Below are 22,463 nucleotides of genomic sequence, written 5' to 3' on the forward strand. Positions count from 1 at the left end.
GACTGGTTAGAGAGACTGAACATACTGAAGTTTCAACTTTCCCAGTCGGCATGTGACTTACCTTAAGTGCCGAAATGTGCTTGAAATAATGTTAATGCTAAATAGTTGTAAAAAGGTACTTACAAACTTATATACTTTCATGTTTTACTGTTGTCACCCAAGCATTTATGACTCTGAGTAAAACATACACTATATGGACAAAATAATTGGAACATACCTCTTAATTCAGGTGTTTGTGCAGGTAAAATACTGCTGTGCCCCACCCCCTAAAGCCCCCCGCCCAGTAAAATATTACTGATAATTACTCTTTGATTAGTTTTTATGTCAATTGGAATGACGTATACTGACCTGAGAATCATTTTCTCTGTTCCAGCAATCAATTTGTATTTGTTTTCTGTCCGCTGTTTAGAATCAGAACTAGTGGTGCAAATTAATCACTCTTTTTAACTAATCGGTCAAACGTGTTTGCAAAAAGATCAAATATCTGGCTGCAGACACCTACACTTCCACAAGTGACTTGCAATCTTTTTTTTTTTAATTGAATCTCTCAAAATTTTACAACAGTAGCCAGGTGGTGTAGACAAGACAACAAAATTACAGTGTCACTTGCAATCGCCACCTGCACTCTCCGCTACCTGCGACCTCACTTGCAATCAACACAAATTGTATGCGTTGCCAATAGAGACAAGAGGCTGAGGTGGATACATGATTAAAGGTAATTTAGTACTATAATGTGCAGAGTCCTGCAAGTCAGGATAAAAAGACAAGACCTGCAAATCCGTGGCGGTATGGGAAGAAACACTTAAAGGAGACCTATGCCACTTTTTACACCAGGTGTCCCCAGAATGTGTCTGTGAAGCTTCAGCTCAAAATACCCCACAGATCATTTATTATATAATTTTGAAAATGCCTATTTTGAGTAGTAACAGAAACTCAATGTTTTTGTTCATGTATTTTTAAATGCAAATGAGTTGCCGCTCCCCACAACCATTTTCCAGAATAGTGATGAGCTTATACAGCTCTTACCTCAGATACTATGCTAAAAAAACATATGTTTGGTTTTGATTATCATGTCTATTGCGCTGAAATAAATTGAAACCACATTAGGTTAAACTTCTGATTTATGTTTTTGCGCAATTCTGTCACACGACATGTGAGTACTAAACTTCTCTTTCATGTCTTATTGCGCTTAAAATGTCGAATACACAGAAATGTATGTTAAAAACACAAGAGTTACAAACTAGTCAATAATGTCTGTGAAGGTAAACAGCTGGGAAAGAAATTGCAAGAAATCGAGAGACTTTGCACATTGCGTTCATATTCTGCTGTTCTGTGGCCAAAGATTTGTAGGTCTTGTCTTTTTTTTCCTACAGGTGACTTGTGACTTTTAATAGTTTAACCACCACAGAATCTTTTCTCCATTGGCTACACAAACTATTTGTGTTGATTGCAAGTGGCATTGTAATTTTGTATCTTTTTTCTTGTCTTCACAACCTGGCAACTGTTGTAAAATGTTGATAGATTCAATTTAAGAAAAAAAAATAAAATAAAAATAATAAATGCAAGTGATGTCACTTGCGGAAGCACAGGTGTCTGAAAGTGGACATTTGAGAGTGGTCTGAAATAGTTCGCTATTCAGTTTGATTCATTTGCTGGATGAGATATATATTTACCTACAACCCACTGTTGGAAACAAAGCTTGCAAATGTTTTCTTTGATTTGCCATCGATGAAGCAGCTTTTTATTGTGCGTGCAGCTTTTCTTGAAAGACTCTATGCCGAAGGTAAAGACCATAGACAGAGTGTGTTTAAAAGGCTGGCTAAGGTTAGCCTTCCTTTGGCCAGAAATTGAGTCAGAAATTAACAGGGGCTTGGGACAAACAATGCCCCTGAACAATTAAATTAAATCTATTCAGCTATTCAGCTGTCACAAATAAAATAAAAATAAATTGAGAAGTGCCGATTGCGGCATTAAATTTAGATCTGCTAATGTTGAATCACATTTCTTTTTACATGTCGTGCATTATAACCAAACACATGCAGTCTGGTGATCTTATAAATGCAATGGCCAATCAAAAGCATTCAGATTAGCCATTGCTGAAACGCCAGTTTTGTTCAGTGCACAGGCTCGCTGACTGAATTCTGCACTCTCGTGAATTCTCTCATCATTAACAACAAATTGCAAATGTACGTACGATGTAAGTGATTCATTCATCATACAGTGTAGACAGCTTCACTGATTATAATGGGAGTTTTTTGAGATTGTTTAAACTCGCACTAGACTGAAGTCAGTAATGTTCTCTGTTCTTTGCTTGCAAGTTAAATACAAATTCAGTCAAATTAAAAATATCTTATGGCATGACAAACATATCTGGTACTTGCCTAAAAAGATGGGTTTATGATGTGCGTAGTTACTAGATTGCACTAACATTAGGCGACTTTTACCCTAACCCTGGACTTGGTTCAGCTATATCCATTTATATCCAAAGCAGGATTAAAAAGGAGTATAAAAATATGGGCACACTTTTTTGATGGGGGGCCTGTGCCCCAGTACATGAGGAAAGGCTAGAAACACCCCTAGTTCTGACGAGCTCAGTGAATTGAATTGTGGTACTGTGATAAGATGTCAAATTTGCAATAAGTCAGTTCTTGAAATTTCATCCCTGCTAGATATTCTATGGTCAATTGTAAGTAGTAATTTTGGAAAGTAAATGCATTTAGGAACAGCAACAACTCAGCGGAAGCGGAAGACCTTGTAATGTCACAGAGTGGGTGATGATTCCAGAGCTGAAGAGATCCAAACTTCAACTGGCATTTATATCAGCACAAAAAGTACAATTCCAAGCATCGGTTGGAGCTGAGTAAAGCACACTGTCACTGGACTCTGGAGCAGTGGAAACCTGTTCTGTGGAGTGATGAATCACACTTCTCTGTTTGGCAGTCTGATGGGTAAGTCTGGGTTCAGTGAATGCCAGGAGAATAACTGCATTCTGCCACCTGTAAAGTTTAGTGAAGGAGGGATGATGTTATGGGGCTGTTTTTCAGGGATTGGGCTTGGCCCCTTATTTCCAGTGAAGGAAAATTTTAATCATTTTGGACAATGCTATGCTTCCAGCTTTGTGGGAACACTTTGGGGAAGCTCCTTTTTTATTTTAGCATGACTGCCTTAGCGCATAAAGCAAGGTCCACTTTCCATGAGTGACTACATCAATTCCAGTCATGGTGACCCACCGCTTTCCATTTTTGTATGTCTCTCTCTTATATAACTTACTTGATTCAGAACATCAGCTCACTAGGAGAGTGTCAGATAAGAGAGACATACAAAATATGCAGACAATTGAGTTGATAGGAATTGAGAACCACTGGACTACACAAAGTACAACCAACACATACAAGAGCATATGTGTATCTGAGCATATGGATATGTTGTCACGCTTTCACCTAAATGTGTGTGTGTTGTAGGAGATGGTGTTTCCAGTGGGTTAGAAAGGTTAAGAGACATTCACAGGGAGGGGGAGGGCCACAGCCAAGGTTAAAGGGTAGTGAAATGAGCAAAGAGCTGTCAGTTGCTCACTCTCTGCCAATCCGCCATTATACTCACATTTAGGGTAACAACGGCAGAAGTTACACAAGAAAGCACAAAGAGCTTTGATATTTCTTCCTTGGTTTGGATTTTTTAAATTTATGTTTTCTTAGCTGCATGTGATTTCTATTCAAGATCTTGTGAGGGAAATCTGTGAGCGAGGAAGAGGGGGGCCGGGGGTGATCGAGGGAGGAAGTCCAGCTTGGCAGGGCAGGGCGTAAGCGAGAGAAGAAGAGAACAGCACTGCAGACTACATAGGCTTGAGTAAGGACAAAAAATAGCAAAGGGAGAAGTAGATGTGAGAGAGACTACAGCAGGGAACACAACAACACACACTGCCTGGGCATTTAGAGTTGTTTGCGAGGGGAATCATGGCCTCTCTGCTGTTTGGATCTATCTGTGTTCTCTGCATCTTGTCAGCACTCACGCACACAGCTTCCTCGCAACATTTAAACACAGTCTACAGGGTAAGTCCTCTCTTTATGACTGAGAAAAGAGGAATATTTGAGTTAACATCATATGCCAAAGATTTTACAATAAACACAAATAATATGTTGATTTTAGTTCCTTTATTACTTGTTATACTTGTTTGCAGATGCTGCAGATATACTTATATCCAGAGCAGTTTCTTTTAAAGTGTTGCTTTCTTTTTAGAGCTGAAAGTGTTCATAATATTCATTATTATAAATAGAGATTTCAATATGCTCAAATTTAGCATTCTGATTATTTGAGCTAGGCTATGCTAGTACTTACTGAATGTCAGTGAGTGCCTCATTTGAGTTTTTATTTCTCCTGAGGAATTATAGGAAAAATGTCAGAAAAGAGTCACTTTAAAACAATGTGTATTATGAAAAGTACTAAACAGTATGTAAACAAATTTGACTTGAAGTTAAACATTTCAGAACTTCATGAGCAACTTTAAAGCAATAGCACTTATCTTTGGCCCGTTGTTACTGGAGACACTGAGATTTGTAAATAGTTGTTGATCAGAATGAAATGTTTTACATGGCTGTTTGGGTGTGGACGTCTTGTATGGAATCTAGTGTTCCAATAAACACAAGGTTTAGTGTTGAATATGCTATGAAAAAAAGCTGTTTATAAAGTTTTTTTTTTTACAAAGAGAGAGGCTTATGCGTCTCATTCTCTGTAAAAAACTGCCCACCCCAAAACTCTGTGCCCTCCCCACCCCCACCTACCCAACTAGCAGCTGTTGAGAGTCTAGAGGGTCTAATAATCACTCCTCACCGGAAATGCAACAGAGGCGAATGGAGGCCATCTGTTGGGGGGGACATACTGATCCAATGGGCAAAGTGGGAACACTTCTGTACTGATACATTCCCTGAGGATCAGAAGAGATACAAGTTGTGTTCCAAAGCCTGTAATAAGCTCTCTAACTTTTTTTTCTTTTTAGACATTCATAGACATGTTCCTCCTAATGCAAAGTCTGTTTCACAAATAACAAAATAATGCTGCCATCTGAGAATTTGGCAGAACAAGGTTTCTTACTTTATAATATATATTTCATAGTAATATATGAAATATATGAAAGCTGTCTTTTATTCGAAATTATCTTTAACGTCACCTTAATATTGTATGTAATTTAAACTCAAATTTATGTGTTAACTGACTTAAAGAAAAACAAAGTTGTAGTAACTTGAAATTATCTTGATATCTTTGAACATTGCATGGGCAGTGGGTTTCTAGTTCCCAGCATGCTTTGCATAGAACAGGAGAAGGAGAGCAGATGTTGAAATTAAGTGTTATTTTGTGTGTCTGTTTTAGTAAAGGCAAAGGCCTGTTAGTGTGATGCACATGCCATTCATTCCTCTGTGCATAATAGCACCAAAGAAAAAGATATGTGGTCCATTCTACAGAATTGGTGCAAACTGCTGTCCCACAACCAAAAAACACATTTAAAAAGCATTTAAGTATTCAAATCTTAGATGTTTATTAAGAACATTTTATTATCTATTGAAATCCACAATAATATTTAAAACATTAGTAAGCCTAATATATATATAAAGTCACCATTTATTGGGTACTTTCAACTGGGTACTTTTAAAATTTTATTATTTGTTGTTTTTAAAAGTATCTTTTTGATTATTTTAAAAAGTGAAGTTCAAAAAAAATATTTTTTAAATGTCCCGCATTTTTCATGTCACTACTGAAACTAAACCCATAAACCCATAAATTTATGATCAGGAAATATACCTGTGTCCCCCTCTCTCATAGCTACAAAGTGTGAATTGATAGGTCTCATCATTTTGAGGTAAATGTGTTCAAAAGTCTGAAAAATCTGTGTGTAACTTTAAGCAACATCACTACCGAGCACCTTTTTCTGCAATTAAGCACACTTTTTTGGGAGTTATTCCAGAACATTTAGTTTTTATATGTATATCACTGTTCAGAACTGTGCTAGCTAATCATATGCTGATTAGCATCTTTGAGCTAGGTTTTAAAAGCATCTAAAATTGTCACTATACCGAAACATTTAGTGGAGTTTCGGTAGTGACATCTTTGTTTTTGTTTTTTTTGGGGTGTTATCCCATAGAATTGTCACTACCGAAACAGTCACTACTGAAACATGTCATCATTGTTGTAGTGACAAAAGTGAACACATAATCCTCATATTTGGGGAAATAAACTAAATTTTAGTACAGTTATGCAATTTAGTATGTTTTAGTAGTGTTTTAGTTTGTGAGTTAAAATTCTGTAATGTGATGTGGTTGCTACCAAAACGTTCTACCGAGACATGGGATGTTTTGTCAAAAATAAAGTATACTGAATTATGAACTAAGATGTTATAATATTTTTTGGTTCAATATATATTCAAACTAATGAATCCAACTTTGAAATAAGTATGATCAACTTTTTGCCTTTTACAAAGAAAAATTGGATTCAAAATACAACACATCTCATACATTACACTTGAAATAGTGTTAAAATATAATTGTAATTGATTTACCTCTGAAAATATTTAAGAATAATAATAATAATAAAAAAAACTTAATACAACCCGAATTCTGGAAATGTTGGGACATTAAATTTGTATAAAATGAAAACATGAGCCAATATTTTATTCACAATAGAAAATAGAGAACATAACAAATATTACAACAGCATGGTTTTGTAGTAGAAGAGTCCGGGAGCTGAATTGGCCTGCCTGCAGTCCAGATCTTTCACCTATAGAGAACATTTGGCGCATCATTAAACGAAAAATACATCAAAGACAACAATGAACTCTTCAGCAGCTGGAAACCTACATCAGGCAAGAATGGGACCAAATTCCAACACCAAAACTCCAGAAACTCATAACCTCGATGCCCAGACGTCTTCAAACTGTTTTGAAAAGAAGAGGAGATGCTACACCATGGTAAACATGCCCCCGTCCCAACTATTTTGAGACCTGTAGCAGGTATCAAATTTGAAATGAGCTCATTTTGTGCACAAAATTGTAAAACTTCTCAGGTTAAACATTTGTCATGTTATCTATGTTCTATTGTGAATAAAATATTGGCTCATGTGATTTGAAAATATTTTAGTTTTCATTTTATTCTAATTTAAAAAACGTCCCAAAATGTTCGGAATTCAGGTTGTAGGTCAATATAACCCTTCTAATTAAATAATTATTACTGTGTTTCAGTAGTGACAAATTTGGGGAGAGGACAAATATTCCAAAACTTTCTAAAAATACAATATGAGAATTAACGTCTCAAGGTTATGTATGTAACCCTAGTTCCCCGAGGGAACAAGACCCTGCGTCGAACGCTTTGGGAATGCCTTCAGCGAGACCATGCTCTGAAACGTGTGTAATCAAACCAATGAATGGGCGTGATGTCACAGATGGGGTGACCAGGAAGCTATAAAAGCACGTGAGGTGGATATACCGGCAGCTTCTGGAGAATGAGGGAAGCGCTAGCAGGGATGCTGTCAACCCTGCAGATAATCTAGCCTGCAAGAACTCCAGCACTGAACCGACAGGGCAGTTAACTGGGTTAAGCTGGCGATCTCTACACCATGAAGTGAAAAGGTCTCAACAGCCTCAGTTGAGAGACCAGAAGCTACGAGTTGTGCCCCCTTAGGGTCCACACCCACAGCTTCCACAACTCCGGGTGGGGTGAAAGATGATGCCCCCCACCTGCGAGAGGAGATCCCTCCTGATGGGAATCTCCCATGGAGAGCCGTCAAGAAGGGAAATCAGGTCCGAGAACCATACTCAGCCCGGCCAGAACGGGGCTACTAGTAGCAAATGGACCCCGTCCTGGCGCACTCTCTCCAGAACTCCTGGGAGCAGAGCAATCGGGGGAAAAACGTACAGACGAAGCCTCGGCCAAGTCGGTACCATGGCATCCAGCCCCAGCAGAGCTGGATGAGTCAGAGAGTACCAGAGGGGACATTGCGATGTCTCTTGAGTCGCAAAGAGGTCCACTTGAACCTGGCCAAAAACTCTCCAAATCTGCTCCACTACCTCGGGGTGAAGCATCCATTCCCCAGGCCTCGGCCCCTGTCTCACGTTGGACGCAGCTGCCATCAGACTCTGAAACTGCTTTACAGTGAGTGACCGGCCTTCTTTGATTCTCACGACTGCAGTGAGGATCGACTCGATCTGAGCAGGAGACAACTGTGCCTGCATCGTGGTCGAATCCCACACCACGCTCAGATTAGTGGTCCTCTTTAATGGAGAAAGCACACTTTTCTTTGCGTTTAGTCTTAACCCCAACTCTTTCATATGGGCGAGAACAACATCTCGATGTCGAACCACCGTCTGCTCTGACTGAGCTAGAATCAACCAATCGTCTATATAATTTAGTATGCAGATGCCCTGGAGTCACAGTGGAGCCAGAGAAGCATCCACACACTTCGTGAAAGTTCAGGGTGAGAGTGCAAGGCCGAACGGAAGAACCCGATATTGGTAAGCCTTGCCCCCAAAAGCAAACCTCAGGAACTTCCTGTGCTGAGGAAGGATGGAGACATGGAAATATGCATCTTTTAGATCTATCGTGACAAACCAGTCCTTGGACCTGATCTGAGAAACGACCTGTTTGATCGTTAGCATCTTGAACTTCAGTCGCATGACTGAGCGGTTCAGCTGACGCAGATCTAAAATCGGATGCAACCCCCCATCCTTCTTCAGAACAATGAAGTACTGGCTGTAGAACCCGGATTCTCTTTCGAGAGGAGGGACCACCTCGATGGCCTCCTTCCTAGCAGAGTATTTACTTCTTGTTCTAACCCCAGAGCCTGCTCGGGACCCACCACAGTGGAAACGATCCCGTTGAAACGAGGCGGAGGAGAACCAAACTGAATTCTGTCACCTCTTTCTACAGTCTGCAGGACCCATTTTGAGATATTTGGCAGAAGCTTCCACGCTGCCAGAAAATCTACAAAGGGAATCAGTCTCTCGAGACTAACCTCCAGTGTAATAGGAGACCTCCTCAGAGGTAATGAGCCCCCTAGAGCCACTACGTTTCCGGGCGGACACTGGGTGCACTCGCTGGAGACCGCTGTGCCCTGAAGCACCGGCGGTGGCAGGGTTAACAGCTCGGTCTCCTGAGGGCACTGGGGAGAGACGGGCACCATATAATGAAGTGTACACCGCTCTTCGCCAGTGGGGGTTACCCTCAGAAGCCCTGGGACACAAACATCAGGGCTTCTTTGTCGAAGACTTCTTAGCCAGAAGGACGGTCCTCAGATCGACCTTCGGCTTCAAAGTCTTTGATCGTGAGTGTCGCTCCTTTGGCGTAGGGGCGTGCGAGTCGCAACGCTCACTTTCTGCGCCGGAAAGGAAAGAACCGCTGAAACGCCGCCACTTGTTGACGAGCCTCCTGAAACCTGTCGACAAAGGAGTCGACAAAGGAGTTGACGGTGTCGCCGAACAGGCCAGAAGGGGCAAGCAGGGCGTCGAGGAGGAAGACCCTGTCTTTCTCTTTTATATCTGACAGGGTCAACCAGAGATGCCTCTCCGCGGCCACTAGAGCTGCCATAGACCTCCCGATTGCTTTGGCAGTCTCCTTTGTGGCGCGGAGAGACAAATCAGCGGTTCTTCTGAGTTCTTGAATATCATCAGATTTTACTTCCTTGCCCTCATCCAGCTCTTTCAGCAGGTCTGCTTGGTAAGCTTGCAACACTGCCATTGTATGTAAGCAAGCACCAGCCTGACCTGCTGCCGTGTACACTTTGCCCACCAGCGCTGATGTAGTACGCAACGGCTTGGTGGGCAGCGCCGGGGCTTTAAGAGACAATGCCACACCGGGAGACAGATCTGTTCAACCTGGGGTATCACTCTATAACCATGCTCATTTAGTCCCGAGATATATATAATATTTTCTATCATACACACTGATGATACAAGATGAATGTAAATGCACCAGGGTTGGATAGAATTAAGTCTGAAATCAGAACAATACTGTGGGGGCGCTGGGAACAAGCTTGGATTCAGAGTTCGGCAAACATGCCCATTGTGAAAGCTCCCTAAATGTATTCCAAATGTAACATGTAAATCATGTTTTATTATAGGATTTTTAACTGACAACTCATTTTAGTTCTTAGTTTCTTTATTTTTACAACAGGAGATTTACATTTTGAATGATCCATGATCAGTACTGCATTTTTTGTAGCTACAAGTTTTGACCTTCAAACTTCTATGACCTTCCATCAAATATTGTTTGTTTGTTTGTTTGTTTATTTGTTTATGCCTATGTTGAGGGTTTGGGTGCTTCTTATGTAGGCAGCAGACAGCATATGGAGTAGTAGACTGATTTATTTCTTCTTTTCATCATGCAACACACAGAAAGGCAGTTTAGAATAGCATATATGAAAAAGCAGAGTGACAGATATTCCCCCTCCCCTGCGCACAGTTTTCCAGTTTTCTCAGAAAAACATGCTCTGAGCAATCATAGATATGATAAATTTGCTTCCATTCAGCACTGCATGCATAGTTTGGAATGCTTTGAACACTGAAATGTCTCAGTGTGCTATTATATTCTATACCAGAACTCTTGGAACACTGCTTGGCCAAGCAAATTTGAGGACCAAAACTTACTGTTACACTCCTAAACTATAGATTGTCCAATAGCATTTGAAGACAGTGTGTTGTTATGAACTGGTATGTGTTTCTTAGTTGGTGTGATTGTTCATTAAAACAATGTAAACAGTGTGAGAAACAAGGAGAGAGAGATGGGTTACAGGCATGTTGCCATTGCACAAAGTGGGAGCCCCTGAAATGGGACTTTTGTTTATTAACATTTACCCATAAGCAGACATTTTAACCAAAGCAACTATACATTTTATGAGCTCATGCATTCCTTGAGAATCAAACTGACCAGACTTCTGACTGTTTATTCTGGCCAAGAACTGGCCACTTAAGCCAAAAGAATACTTCCCTTGCTGGCATAACTTTTATACTTGCATCCCAATTTTTGTGTCCACATGGACAGCAGCGCATATATGAGTGATTTATGCACTCAAAAAACAAAGGTTCACTAAGTAGTATACACACACTGAATACATTCATGTGTGCATGCAGCCCATAGAATATACTTTGAAAGGCTTGTACGGTCAACTGCACACAAAATGTAAGAGCAAAGAAAATGAAGTATACCAAAGCTTTTAGCCAGAAAGAGTCCACAGACTGGCATTCCAAACCACTGCAGTAGACAAATGCATTGAGAAACAAAACACTCATACATATAAATGATAAAAAAAAAAAAAAAAAAAAATTAATTAAATTAAACCGACCATTCAGACAGATAAGTACCATTATTAGTGGAGTCACTCTTGGTTAAGGGTCCAGTCCATTTCGATAAGTCCAGTTGCTGTTCAAACAATAAAGATTCCCTTTGTATTATATTAAATTTTTTGGGTAAATTGTATTTTAGACATTTTGGATTTATAAATAATGATTGCCACCAACCTGTTATACTTTGGAATATATGGTCGTTGAGGTCTGTGTAGAAAACAGATTCATAATATAAAACAGCTTTGTCGTTCTAATATCTGATTTTCTGTCTTATAATTTGTAATTATAAAATTATGAATGTATGATCTAGTCAATCTGTTTTTCTGCAGAGCAGGAAACAGTTAAATTAGAAAAGAGATTGTTGTAATTATTTACTCCACTTTTAGTCGTACAATTCAGACAGTTCAGAAGTAAAAAAGTGAAAGAGTGTGATGCATGAAGCTCAGCTTTGTTCTGCCTTGCAGTGGGAGCTGATTGAATTAAACAATTCTCACTACACTACAGCATACTACTAACAACAAAGCTCCTTTCATGCCACTCAGTTGCATTTAAGGGATGCCTTCCTGTGGGCATTTGGATTGTTGGGTGGACAACTGATCTGACCATCATCCAGTCTGTCTGGAATGACAAGAAGAAACAGAACAAACTGAGACAGACTAAATCTTGCCGTTCATTCTTTTTCTATTTTGCTAACGGTTGCTATTCTCTGTTTTTATTTGAGCTTCATAAGATAAGGCATGCACCTAGAAACATTCTTTTGCTGTTGTTGTCAGGAAATGTGTATTGTGTGGTAACCGTTTTATAAAAGCAATAAGGTTTGTGAATAAGTCATGGCTGAAGAGGTTGCAAGAACACTAATTCAGGCCAGTAAAATTAAAACATCTTATAGTACAATAAATAAACAACGTAACAACAACATGGATCATAAACATCATGAATCATGACTATCAAATCTCATATATACAAGTACACATTCAAAGAGGATGTTTGGTTTCTCAGGCTACTCCTTTCAAGCAATAATGATGACTCACACAGGATGTTTCAACTTCCCACGGTCCTTTGCTCCAAGAGTCCACTGGGTGTCTATTTGCAAGATTTTATGTCATATCAAATTAGACACACAACAGTCTTGTATAGCTAACCCTAAAGGACTTTCACAGTACTGCAGAGCTTGCTGTGCAACTCAGTGACTCTTGTAGATAACCTTTACATAGAAGTGCCATGTGGTCATGTTCTAACATAAGGAGGCAAAATTATAACGCTGCTGGAGTTGTTTAATCCAATGTAAAATCATGGTCCAGATTCATTAGATGTTTAATCAGTTTCTGGGTGGGTAAGTAAACAATCAACAACCACCCTATACTATACTATTTTTGGTCACATATTATTTTAAGGTCCAATTTTCACAATTAACAAACCATTAACTATGACTTTTGCTTCAACTCCTAATTTGGGTGAGCGTGATTAATGTGACCCTGGACCACAAAACCAGTCTTAAGTCGCTGGGGTATATTTGTAGCAATAGCCCAATATACACTGTATGGGTCAAAATGATAGATTTTTCTTTTATGCCAAAAATCATTAGTATATTAAGTAAAGATCATTCCATGAAGATATTTTGTAAATTTACTACTGTAAATATATCAAAAGGTCGTTTTTGATTAGTAATATGCATTGCTAAGAATTAATTTGGACAACTTTAAAGGCAATTTTCTCAATATTTAGATTTTTTTTCACCCTCAGATTCCAGATTTTCAAATAATTGTATCTCGGCCAAATATTGTCCGATCCTAACAAACAGTTTAGTTATTCAGCTTTGAAAAATTTACACTTAACAATAGGCATCCTGGGCATCCTCTATCAATGGATAGAGAGTTGGACTTGTAACTCAAAGGTTGCGGGTTCGAGTCTCAGATCCAGCAGGAACTGTAGGTGGGAGGAGTGAATGTCCAGCGTTCTCTCCACCCTCAATACCACGACTGAGGTGAGACCCTTGAGCAAGGCACCGAACCCCCAACTGCTACCCGGGCGCTGCAGCATTGGCTGCCCACTGCTCTGGGTGTGTGTTTGTTCACTACTCACTGTGTGCACTTGGATGGGTTGAATGCAGAGCACAAATTCCAAGTATGGCTTACCATACTTGGCCACACATCACGTCCTTTCCTTTCCTAATAAGCAACTATTTTATAGTGAGAATTGGTCCCTATATTAAAGTGTTACCCTATTCTTTCACATTTCTTCAAAAATAGCTGCAATAATACAGTAACAGTCATATTCTGTGTGTATTTATTTTCAAGAACTGATGTTTGATGTTGATGTTGATGAGCTGTCAAATGCTTGCTAAACACTCTGTTTACGAAAATGCAACTCGGAGACCATCTTTTCAAGTAATTTCATATTTATTGGAGGCACTCTGACATTATCTTTTCTAGTCATTACTCTTCCAAGCTGACAACACTATTAGAAATCAATGGGCTGAAGGGAGGCGAGAGAGAGAGAGAGAGAGAGAGAGAGAGAGAGTAGCCCCAGAATGTAGTCTGGTTGACGGGATCCTTCATGCCTTGACATATGGAGATCTTTTTACTTTGACACATTAGTGGGCATTGTCAGACCTATAGGACTGTTTGTTGTGTTTTCTTCCCCCATGTGCTCTGTTTGACCTAGTTTCCCATTTTAGAGTGGCCTTTTATTGTGGCCAGCCTAAGGCACACCTGTGCAATAATCATGCTGTCTAATCAGCATCTTGATATGCCACACCTGTGAGGTGGATGGAGTATCTCGGCAAAGGAGAAGTGCTCACTAACACAGATTTAGACAGATTTGTGAACAATATTTGAGAGAAATAGGCCTTTTGTGTACATAGAAAAAGTCTTAGATCTTTGAGTTCAGCTCATGAAAAATGGGGGCAAAAACAAAAGTGTTGTATTTATAATTTTGTTCAGCGTATATAATATGACTCACCTAAGCAAAAGTTGTTAAAATATTTGTTTATTTTTTGGGTTTTGGATTGAAGGCTTTTTTGCTGATCTACCAATAAAGAATGTGTGCTAATGTAAAACAGCTATGTCTAGGAGAAGTCATAAGTGCTGTCACAAGCGTTGGTTTGAAAACAGTAACTTCGTCTATTCTGTGTCTTGAATTAGAACAAGTTCAATAAAACATTTGCCTAAAGATACTTACTGAAATCAGCCACAATTCAAGGGCTAGGACTTATATATATTTTTTTGTAATACAGCTCCAGGCGAATAGTCAAAGCACCGAAACAGTGCAAGTCATTCATATCATATACAAAGAACCGTTTATTCTCATATTTTGTACGAGATATGTTTTATTTTATTTTTGTTTTGGATAGGAAATTATTTGTTCTTGCACTTTCTTTTGAGGGAATTAAGCTAGTTCATCTGACTGAATCTGAAAAACTGTTTTTGTTTTTGCACTACATTTAGGGGTGAGTTTATCTGACAATAGTAATTCTGATTCTTTCACAGATATAAAGTATTATGAAGAAGTGTTTTCCTCCTTGTCTGAAATTTCTGCATATTTTCAGACTAACTTATCAGGACTTCAACTTAAACCTAAGAATTTGTTCCTTTTATGAACACTTTACGAACTTCTTTAGCTCATTAACATTTATAGGTTTTCAAGCATGAACTGTGCATTTTTTGGACTTGGACTATAAGCCATTCAGAAATGTAAATATTCTTATTTTTCAGCATTTGGGGTAAAGTTGGTATGTTTTGGATAATTGCCTTGACCTAACTGCACTTCAGTTTCAGCTTACAAACAGATGGCTAATTCTCCTGTACAATTCTTAGACACAAAGCCAGTTTGATCTTGATAGAGCCATGTAGACTGACCTTAGCCAAAGTGTGCAAAGAGATTGTTTAATCCTTGAAAATACTGTAAAAGTTCTTTAAAAATTTTGTAGAGTGTATAAAACCATTATAGTGTAAAAAGCCAAGTTGTGCAATTACTATCGAATACAACAGCATTTTCAAGGTTTTCAGTCAAGTAGCTCTCAAGAAGGATTTTAACACCTCCTCTACTTGTCCCATCCAGTCCTGTAGACTATCTGGTTCTGCCCAGCTCTGCGTCTCCTCCTCATACATATGAAAGCTAAAACTTCAAAATTGGTGATTGTGGTATAACAGCAATCACCAAATAAATAAATAAATAAAAATATTGAAATTATTTCAAAATGTAATATGATATAATATGATCATTTTTATGATGGATTTTTATATTTTAAGATTAAATGTCAATAAAAAAATATACATAAAATAAATTTTAAAAGTAGTAAAAATAAATTAAATGAACACACAGTAGAACAAAAAGTTTTTTTTTTAAATATTACTATTAAGCTATATAACAAAATAGAAAAAAGTTAAAATGTAATAGTTTTAATAAAAATCAACATCTGGGATATGAAGTGCCATAGTAAAAAAAAAAACTGATATGGTAGAGATATGGCAAATATCATGACTATGTTGATTGGTCATGCTTGGTTGTTTCTTTATTGCAGGTATGTGCACGAGGTTTCTTCCTGAGCGAGCAGGAAACATGTCTCCCCTGTAACTGTAAAGGCCATGCTGACAGCTGCGAGGACATTACTGGGATATGCATTGTAAGTTTCAAAACCCTTTAAACCATTTGTTTTTTTAAACATTATTCATTGACATCAATACCCATCTATTCTCAAAATGTAAACAATACCACGTGGAAGAAAGTTTTATGTACACCAAAGAGAAATAGAAGATGGTATTTGGATGAATAAGCTAATTAAACAATAAATGAAACACTTTACCACAAATTAATTTTCAGACAGTGTCTATTCACTAGTTTCTCACATTCTTTAATTACAAATTTCAAATAAAATTCTGATCCTGTATTGTGTGAGAAGGCAACATACAACCATAAAAATGTCCACAACAGATGCTATAATGCTAATTCTAGCATGCTTTACTTTGCCCCAAAAGGTCACAAATACTTAATTTAAAGGTTAGACAAGTTTACATTTTAAATGATAAATATTTGTAATAAATAAATGTAAACACCTCCACAAAAACACAAGCTTCAGAGGAGCTAAACAGAAATTCTTCTGTGTGGTTGTTGTATGCACATATGGAAGGGCTCTTCAACTCCAGTCCTGGACCTGCAGACTTTAGTTCCATCCATAACCAAACACCCTGGAACAAACTCACAGTGTTCAGTATTACTGGCAAATTAAAGGCAGATGTGTAGGACTGGAGTCGAAGAGCCCTGACATATGCTGTTGATAGAGATGAACATTTCTGTAACCTTGCCAGTTCGTTTAGAATGTTTTGCTGAAATGCACCTTTTTCTGTTTCAGGAATGTCAGCACCACACCATTGGAGATTTCTGTGAGCAATGTGAAGATAGATATTTACCTGTGTTTCTTCCTGATGGCACCTTAGTGTGTAGACCATGTGCCTGTCCGCTATCATTGGAATCTAACAAGTGAGTCCAGACTTGACCTCTGGCTAAGCAAAGCATGCTGACACAAACTATAACAGCAACATGAACAAAATAATAATAATAAAAAAACAAAACAACAAAACAAAGCTGATGACTTGGTTTCTGTTATTCAGGTTTAAATAGTACATGCATTAACAAAGGAAGTTATTTTCATTATTAGTGTTGTTACTTGTGCAACTGCATCTGGTTCACATTTTAAGCACGCATAACAACATGATTGGTTGCAGTCCAGAGACCTCCAAGTGGGAGGGCCTTATGCCACAAGCAGGTGGAGACCTTCCAGCAGTTAACTACATGGATGCAGTGATAGAAAGACACGAGAAGTAACAACTCTGAAGGGAAAAAACAGCTTTTAAACATAGTGTCAAGACTTTCCATTGAGGTTTAGATTTAATTTCTAACAGTCTCATTGTTTTTATTGCTTTTTTTGTCCAATGGCATGAAGTTCAGGCATTGAACTCATTTTTAAACACCATAAGGCATGCTGCCATAAGCCCTATTCAGACTGTAATTGTTTCTCAGGGAAACGTAAGTGATTTTCACCATTTACAGGGGGTAGTTGGTGATTTTAATTCCGTCCGAATCCAGGATGTCAGTGTTTTTCTCTCACCACCCCCGTAAAAATCCCCGGTTGAATTACCTACTGTTTTTTGACAAACACCAAGGTCGTGTGGTAATTTAATTGCCATCCGAATCCACATCTCTGAGTTTACCAGAAAAACACGATTAAAAATTCAGTGTTTAACCCCTTTTTGAGCACTCCCGAAAACCGTAATGTTGTACTTCAGTGTAATTTGCATACATATTTATTGCTGAAATGCTGGAAAGTATTTAAAAGAACAATACTTCATAACTGCTCCACCACAGCGATTGGAAAGAGAAGAAAAGCATGTAAACATTCGAAATGGGTCTTTTATTATGGCAGAAGCAGATATGCAATACAATTTTAAAATGTGTATTATAAACAGATATCGCATATAGTTATATACAACTATAGCGCGTCTATTTTCCTATTTCACCTAAACAGGAGATTTAAATAATCAAATAATAAATAGGATTATATATTATAAAATATGCCTGGAATAATAAGAATACATTTTACATAATAAGTAGGCCTATTTTACACAATAATAAGAATAAATTTGTAAATAAAATTCATTTTATTTACAGCAGACAATCATGCAACTGGCCACGTGAGCAAGGTTCGTAGGATCACAGAACTCGCTCCTCCACAGTGAATAAATCGCCATCCGAATCCATGTTTTATCACTGAGGTGATATGTAAATTTTATTTTTACAGACGTCCATATGACGTTTCATGAAAACAACAGCAATGACAGGTCAGATGGAAAATGTATATCGTGCAGAATAGTATAATTATCTTGGATTCCTTGCCATTAGAGTATGCTAGGAATACTGTCAGGGGCAATTTCCAACTCACAGGCGTCTTCCAGTAATAACAATATTGGTGGCTAATGCACAAAGTCACGCGTCTGGTTATAAGCAAAGGGCACAGGACCATGAATCTCGAAGCTGTCAGTTTGGACCTGGCATGTACAGTATGTGGCGGATGTCTGATACACAAAAAGTAAAGAGCTTGAAGAAAGTCTGCACACTCTCAAACATCAAAATAGTCACAAGCGAGATGAAAGCATATTGAGCAATTTACTGGATAAAACAGTTCTGTATTTACCTTTTTTATCTAGTAAATTGCTCAATATGCTTTCATCTCGCTTGTGACTTTTTTTTATGTTTGAGAGTGTGCAGACTTTCTTCAAGCTCTTTACTTTTTGGGAAACTTTTTTGGTCTACGCACCTCAGTTGGATTATTTTAAAGGCGCGGTGAGTCTCTGGCTGCTTGGATGTCTGATACAGACATTGATCTCTGGATGAAGTAGTAGGGTTCTTCGGCAGCTCCATCCGTGACTGATCAGTTCTTTTTAGGATCCATCCTACACTGTTAGACATTTCAAAGGGTTTTTACAGTAACTTACTGGCAACACTGTTGCCTATTATGTGAAGTGTAAGCAATTCAAGTTCAAGTAAATTGGAATTACTCTATATATAAATGCCCCTTTTTTCACATTTGGAACTCTCTGCACATCCCAAAAATTCATTCTTGAGGTCATCAATGCATGAACTGGCTTTTCTGCATCAGAAAGAGGTAACATGTTCTGCAGCTTGCCAATGTTTCAAATGTGGATGTTTACTAAAGTTTACCAAAATCATTAGATGATTGGAAAACTCAAGCAAAATGGTTGGTAATGATATGGAAATCCTGAAAGAGTATCCTGAAGGATGACTCTGATGTTTCTTTGTTTGTGTGTGTTCTCAGCTTTGCAACTCACTGTGAAAAGAGAGGTAATTTTCTGAGATGTGTGTGCCAGGAAGGGTATGCTGGACACTACTGCGAAAGGTTTGTTCTCCACCCACAAATAACATGTTATATATAGTTTTGAAGTTGGATTTTGTATTTTACCCCTTAATTGTATTTTCCTTCTCCCACCACCAAGATGTGCTCCAGGTTTCTATGGCAATCCAATGGAGTTGGGCAATTCCTGCAAAAAGTGTGACTGTAATGGCAACACTGACCCAAACCTTATCTTCAATGAGTGCAATAATGTGACGGGCCAGTGTCTGAACTGTTGGGGTAACACCACTGGTGACAACTGTGAAAGATGTGCACCAGGTTTCTATGGAGATGCCATCAGTGCCAAAGACTGTCGGGGTAGGTGCCAGCAACAGTACAATGCAATGCTGACCACGTGGAAAGTTATCTGGTAATATCTAGACAACAGGGACATCTACATACCACAATTTCTAAACCCTTTTATGCTTGCATACCCATGACTCTGACCAATTGTGGCTTAGTATTAACAGGACCCAGCAGTTACATTATATATTACATTATATTATTTATTTTGTTGAATAATATCGGTATTTAAATGCGAGATATTCAAGGTGTACCTAAAGTATACTTGCAATAGTTCCACTTTAGCACAATGAAACTTTTGTATATCTTAAGTTGGACTTCAGCACTACTTCCACACAATTAAAGTGCATTAAGCACAAAAAAAGTTTAATTAAGTATACCAGTTTAGTATGCTAAAAGTACAATTGCAGGGTATTTTTTATTAAGTACATAAACATGTAAAAGTATTTGTAGTATACTTAGCATGAAATAAATGTATTTCAAATGCATTGTAGTATAATTATATTTTTCACTACGGTAAAAGCAAAACATCTTGCTAACATTTTCATGTTTTTGTGTTAAAGGTCCCATGGCATGAAAATTTCACTTTATGAGGTTTTTAACATTAATATGAGTTCCCCTAGCCTGCCTATGGTCCCCCAGTGGCTAGAAATGGTGATAGGTGTAAACTGAGCCCTGGGTATCCTGCTTCGCCTTTGAGAAAATGAAAGCTCAGATGGCCCAATCTGGAATCTTCCATTTATGTCGTCATACGGGGAAAGGTTACCTCCCCTTTCTTTGCTTTGCCCGCCCATGAGAAAATTAGCTACTACCGTGCGAGGCGAGCGCAATATTTTTTTTTCCTCGAGAGACACCATGGCTTGCAAACGAGCGAAGCATGGCAGTTTGTCATTAAAAAAAATGATCCAGAGTACAGTCTTCTCTAAACTACAAAGATTACTGATATAGATGCTAATACAGCTTTAGAACGATAGCAAATCAGAGCAACATGAAAAGCCAACAACGTAGGCTAGCATTAGCTACATGATAATAACTGTAACAGCATACATAAACAAACCAACTAAAGTACCGTATCCAGGCACAATATTTTAAACTAACCATTTGATGTCCTGCTGTAGCCGCTGAGCTGCAACTTCTTCATCCGGTGCTTCTCCATCCGGATCAGATTCTGGGTCAAACTGAAAAGCTTGAGTGACTGCGTGTCTACGAGCCATTGCGATACATCCACTGTCAACATTAGCGCATGGTACCGTGGCCGCAAGCTGGTTAAGGCCACACACCCACCCTCCACCTTGCCCAGCCTTTTTCCTCCTCATTAGCATTTAAAGCTACAGACACAGAAATGGCACGTCCTAAGGAAAGCTCATTGTGGGACTGGCTCGTAGTGGCTGAAACTCTGCACCAAGGCTGAATTTCGGGAAAGAGACTTCAGATACAGTACTAGGGACCACTTTGGCCTATATAAAAGCATCCAAAAAGCAGCATGTCATGGGACCTTTAAGATATACAAATAAAGGTCTCTATCAGGTTGTTAAAAACTGTTTTGTCTGAGCATTTCTCATGATTTACAAGCTATCTGTTTTGTTCTCTTAGTTCAAGGAGTGCACTGAGTTCAAGTATGTGAGGCTTTTGACAGCCAGATGCATTGCAAGCTGATTTGCTAAAAGATTTGCTTGCTGATTTGCTTGTCAAACCAGGACTGGCCTATGTAAATATGGAGTATTATGGAGATTGTAGTTCTAGTGACATTTAATCCATAGTGGTAAGACTTAAAAAATGTGTGTAATTTTGATTCTGTAGCAGTATCAAACAGAACTGCAATATAATCATTTCAGACCGGTTTCTCCAAACTCTCCAGCATCAGCCATAGTCTCTTCCAAAACTAACATCAATGGTTTATTCAATGTTATTGTGTTCATTAGATTGTTCTAAATATGTTGCGTATATTTCATGAATGTATTATATTTATGGCTCAAGTGAATCAGTTTTATCTTGTATAGACTCGGTTGTTATAAAGTATCTCTCTCTTTCTTTTTCAGAGTGTCAGTGCGATAAGTGTGGTACTGCATCATGTGATGACAGGACAGGTGTTTGTCACTGTAAGCCTGGAGTCACAGGTCACCTATGTGACAGATGTGAGGTATGGACATTCGTGATACACTCAAGGAAATGTATGGCCAAGAAATTCTGTAATTGTTTCTTAGAATACATGTACTGTATGCTCAAATACATACATGTGCATACTGAGCACATTTAACCGGTTTTGAATTTTTTTTAATTTTGCATATATAGGAGGGTTATTCTGGATTTGGCAGCTGTACTGGTTGCCGTCGGTGTGAATGCGCCTCTGCTGCCCTCCGTGCCACCTGCCACCCTCTTACACACAGCTGCCAGTGCCGCCCGGGGGCTGGAGGCCGGTACTGCGAGCGCTGCCTGCCAGGATTCTGGGACTACAGCCCATTCGGCTGCAAGAGTGAGTCTGAGCGATCTCACTGCATATGGCATGATTCACTGCTGGAGCAGGTTCAGCCCATTTCAGTGTCTATTCTATTTTGCAAGAATTGCAATGTAGAGACTTTGTATTTATTATGAAATTGTATATATTAGGTTGTTTTTACACTGGATTTCAAACAAAACAAAACTAGACAATTCTAAAAGCTAAATTTTATTGTTTCAAAAGACTCAAACCAAACTCTTCAAGACTTCAAAAGAACCTATTTGTGACCCTGCAGCACAAAACCAGTCACAAGTAGCACGGGTATAAGTAAAGATTATGTTCCATGACGATATTTTGTAAATTTCCTACCATAAATATCTCAAAACTTTTTGATTACTAATATGCATTGCTAAGAAATTAATTTGGACAACTTTAAATGCTTTTTTCCTCAATATTTAGATTTTCAAATACAGTAGTTGTATCTCGGCCAAATATTG

General features: G+C 38.5%; 1 protein-coding gene across 1 annotated transcript in view; it reads left to right on the forward strand.

The window, feature by feature from the left end:
• Positions 1-3,803: 3,803 nt before the first annotated feature.
• The window catches only part of lama4 (laminin, alpha 4), a 51,944-nt gene continuing 33,284 nt past the window's right edge, over positions 3,804-22,463 (forward strand). The window contains exons 1-7 of the mRNA XM_058756630.1: positions 3,804-4,049; positions 15,843-15,944; positions 16,671-16,798; positions 19,152-19,232; positions 19,330-19,544; positions 21,569-21,669; positions 21,822-22,002. Coding sequence (XP_058612613.1) covers positions 3,954-4,049; positions 15,843-15,944; positions 16,671-16,798; positions 19,152-19,232; positions 19,330-19,544; positions 21,569-21,669; positions 21,822-22,002 — 904 coding nt within the window. The 5' untranslated portion in view covers positions 3,804-3,953. The remainder of the gene's footprint in view (positions 4,050-15,842; positions 15,945-16,670; positions 16,799-19,151; positions 19,233-19,329; positions 19,545-21,568; positions 21,670-21,821; positions 22,003-22,463) is intronic.

Source organism: Onychostoma macrolepis, chromosome 20, assembly GCF_012432095.1.
Source record: "Onychostoma macrolepis isolate SWU-2019 chromosome 20, ASM1243209v1, whole genome shotgun sequence".
Lineage (NCBI taxonomy): Eukaryota > Metazoa > Chordata > Actinopteri > Cypriniformes > Cyprinidae > Onychostoma > Onychostoma macrolepis.